The following is a 3605-nucleotide window of genomic DNA, read 5'->3' as shown; positions in this document are numbered from 1 at the left end:
GTTCTTAACAGCTTTGCTTTAGGACCAAAATTTGGTATTGAACATAAAAAATGTTTTGTACAACAGTAAATAATATGATGACCTATCCAGGCTCGAAAATGCAAATGTAATACAAAAAAATGTACACCCCCCCCAAATGCTGTTCTTTTGAATGATCTATTCATCATAGTCCATGCAGTTTCCACAACATTACTAATGAAAAGAAATGTTTCTTGAGCACCAATCAGCATATTATAATGATTTCTGAAGGATCATTATAAGGACACTGAAGACTGGAGTAATGACTGTTGAAAATTCAGCTTTGCCATCACAGGAATAAATTACTTTTTAAAATATATTGAAATAGATAAGTTATTTTAAATTGTAAAAAATATTTCACAGTATTACTGTTTTTTTTCTGTGTTTGTTAAGCCTAACCCTAATACCAGTACCAGTAAAATTTCATCTTTTAATTCTTTATAGCAGTTTTGCAATTGAACGATCCTTTATTAAAACGCTAAATATTAAGTAGATAGATAGATAGATTTTAACTCCTTTAACTCCAGCTCAAATCAATAAAGTTCCATCTTTTGCTTCTCAGTGGTCTCCATTGAGGATCCATTTGACCAGGATGACTGGGAGGCCTGGACCAACTTCACTGCCAGCACTAACATCCAGGTGGTGGGTGATGACCTCACTGTGACCAACCCCAAGCGCATTGCTAAAGCCGTGTCTGACAAGGCCTGCAACTGCCTGCTGCTCAAAGTCAACCAGATCGGATCCGTCACTGAGTCCCTTCAGGCGTAAGTATTTCTGATGTCTCACACTATGGATGTGGATATTTTTACATAAGAATTAAACAACTAAAATTTAGGTTCATGTGGTTTTTTATGTAATGTGTTTTGTTTCTGTCTTCCTCTGTTTAGCTGTAAGATGGCCCAGTCTAATGGATGGGGTGTGATGGTCAGCCACCGTTCTGGAGAGACAGAGGACACCTTCATCGCTGACCTTGTGGTCGGACTCTGCACTGGCCAGGTACAAAGCTTGCCAAGCACCGTCTTATCTAAGGTTGGCCAATGCTGTGTAGGGAATTGCAAAGTAAACTGTCTTTTTTTTTCTCTCTCTCAGATCAAGACTGGTGCTCCCTGCCGGTCTGAGCGCCTGGCCAAGTACAATCAGCTGCTGAGGTGAGCGGTTGCATTTATACATCATTATTAAATTTTTATATAAGCTCTTTGCCTGGAATAGTTGATTCTGATTGGTCAATAGTTGCATTATACAGTCAAATATTTTTGCATAATAACTGTACTCTATATTTGACTGTTGTCCCTAGCAACCAAATGCTCTCTCATAGCCCTCAACTGTCTTTCTTCTCGCATGTAATATACTACCATTTTAAAGTTTGGGGTCAGAAAGATTTTTTTAAAGATATTAATACTTTTATTCAACAACGATGTATTAAATTGATCAAAAGTAAAGACAATTATAATCTTACAAAACATTTTATTGCAAATAAATGCTGTTCTTTTGAACTTTATTCAGGTTTTCCACAAAAATATTAAACAGCATAACATTTTCAACTTAAATGTTTCTTGAGCAGCAAATTTGCATTTTACAAGGATCATGTGACACTGTAGACTGGAGTAATGGCTGCTGAAAATTCAGCTTTGCCATCACGGGAATAAATTACTTTTTAAAATATATTCAAATAGAATAATTGCTTTAAATTGTAATAATTTTTCACATACTTTTTAAAATTGTTTTTTTACTGCTGTATTTTTTAACAAATAAATGAAGACCTGGTGAGCATAAGAAAAAAAATCCTACCAACCTCAAACTGTTAAATGGTTCAACTCCTCAATATTTCGTGTTCATTTACCGACTAAAGAGATCCATGATTTCTTTTTCCTGCAGTTTCTTCTTACTAATCCTTACAACTTTAATATATAACATTAAGTGCCAGTCTGCACGTCTTAAGTTGTTTAAAGTGAGTGAAATTCCAAGATTGATTTTGACATTGTTTGACGTTTGCAGGATTGAGGAGGAGCTTGGTGACAAGGCTCGTTTCGCTGGCAAGAACTTCAGGAGGCCCATCTGAAGTGGCGGCCCGTCATCAGTCTTAGTGTGTTCATTGTGCTTACTCTCCCACACATAAAGCCACGCAACGCCAGCTCCTGTAGAATGGAGACTAGATGGAAACGCAGTGAATTCAAAGGTCCAGATCTGTAGCCAGTGGCACAGAACACTGCTCTCCGTGACAGCCCTTGTCCCCATCCACATCTATGCTTTGGTATCCAGATAGCATCAGTCCTTTATTGTGATGCATTTACATTATCAGTGGGTGAAGCTTATATGTATCTACTTAACGCACAGTAGTTTAAATCTACTAAAACAGGGAGACGATATCTGCAATTTAGTATCCAATAGGTCGTCCTGCACAGAAAGTGTTTTCTGACAAGCAATCAAGTAACATTTCAGCTCTTCTAATAAAACTAAAAGCCCTGTTGAGTTTGGTTAGAAAGAACAGGTCAGAATATGAGGTACTCAAACAGGTTATGGGCATGAGTGCCAGGACACAAGGTTAGTGCCCCAGTCATGAAAAATCTGAAAAAATCTCCAGAATATTCCCATCTTACAATTGTGTTTTTTAGCCCTAGAAAAGTGAAGGAAAATAATCAAACAAACAAAAAAGTTTAAGACAATACAGTGCTTGTAATTTTGGTCAGCTAGAAGGAATTAGTCAGTGCAAACCTTCAAAATCCTAATCTGTTAGTCACAAACAACTGGAAAAGTCATGGAAATTAATAAAATCTAAAAGTGATATGGAAAAGTCATGGAAATTCATCTAAGGTCTTGCATGCACATTAAGCTGACAGAAAGTGCACCAATCAAGTATTCAAGATAAAAAGAAAATTTAAAACCATTACATTTGTATTACAAATATTTTTATACTAAAACCCATACAGAAACCTGAGAAAGACTTTCTTAACTATCTGTCACTGAGCAAACATGAGAGTAATATGAACACAAACCCTGGAGCAGCAAAAACAGTAGCGCCACCCAGTGGTTGTATCAGTCATAAATCAGTGTAATCAGTACGCTGCGCATTCAACAGTATGACAGACACGGATTTGACTACATGTGCTCGGATTTGCTGTTTCCACGAGTGATTAACTTTGTCTTCAGGCGATTCTGTTATTTCAGTATATATGTATACTTCTATGTTTTGAGAAAGAAACGTTCATAGTTCTACCACTGAAACGTTTGTGTAGAGATCGTGTTTTATTCCACACTGCCCTCTGCCGTTGTTTTAGTATAATGCACAATCTTGGCTAAGATGTCACCTCTTTTCTCTGCTGCCATGTGTGAGGCTTTTGTACAACGTTATGCTACCAAAATACTGCTGAAACAACATTTATCCGTTTTGTATGCTCCCCTCTCTCTCTCTCTCAGTCCTTTATTGTGTCTCTGTGTTGTGTGAGAGAACTTTGTTTAGCTTCTTGTGAGTTGTAGTGATTCTGGTGCTCCACAGAGTATTTTAGCAAAGAGCTAAAGCTGTTCACTGTGCTGCGGTGTGCAGCATGAATATGTGCATTGTGTTGCTTTTGAGAAGTGTTAGTTCTATA

General features: G+C 37.2%; 1 protein-coding gene across 2 annotated transcripts in view; it reads left to right on the top strand.

Moving 5' to 3' along the window:
* Positions 1-2289, top strand: part of eno1a (enolase 1a, (alpha)) — a 12069-nt gene extending 9780 nt beyond the window's left edge. For both annotated transcript variants that reach the window (XM_016549082.1, XM_016549081.1), the window contains exons 9-12: positions 581-782; positions 906-1014; positions 1108-1166; positions 2014-2289. In XM_016549082.1, coding sequence (XP_016404568.1) covers positions 581-782; positions 906-1014; positions 1108-1166; positions 2014-2077 — 434 coding nt within the window. In that variant the 3' untranslated portion in view covers positions 2078-2289. The remainder of the gene's footprint in view (positions 1-580; positions 783-905; positions 1015-1107; positions 1167-2013) is intronic.
* The last annotated feature ends 1316 nt before the right edge of the window (positions 2290-3605 follow it).

The sequence above is a fragment of the Sinocyclocheilus rhinocerous genome, unplaced genomic scaffold, assembly GCF_001515625.1.
Source record: "Sinocyclocheilus rhinocerous isolate Xijiao unplaced genomic scaffold, SAMN03320098_v1.1 scaffold72, whole genome shotgun sequence".
Classification (NCBI taxonomy): Eukaryota; Metazoa; Chordata; class Actinopteri; order Cypriniformes; family Cyprinidae; genus Sinocyclocheilus; species Sinocyclocheilus rhinocerous.
This window is presented reverse-complemented; position numbering and strand designations above follow the sequence as displayed.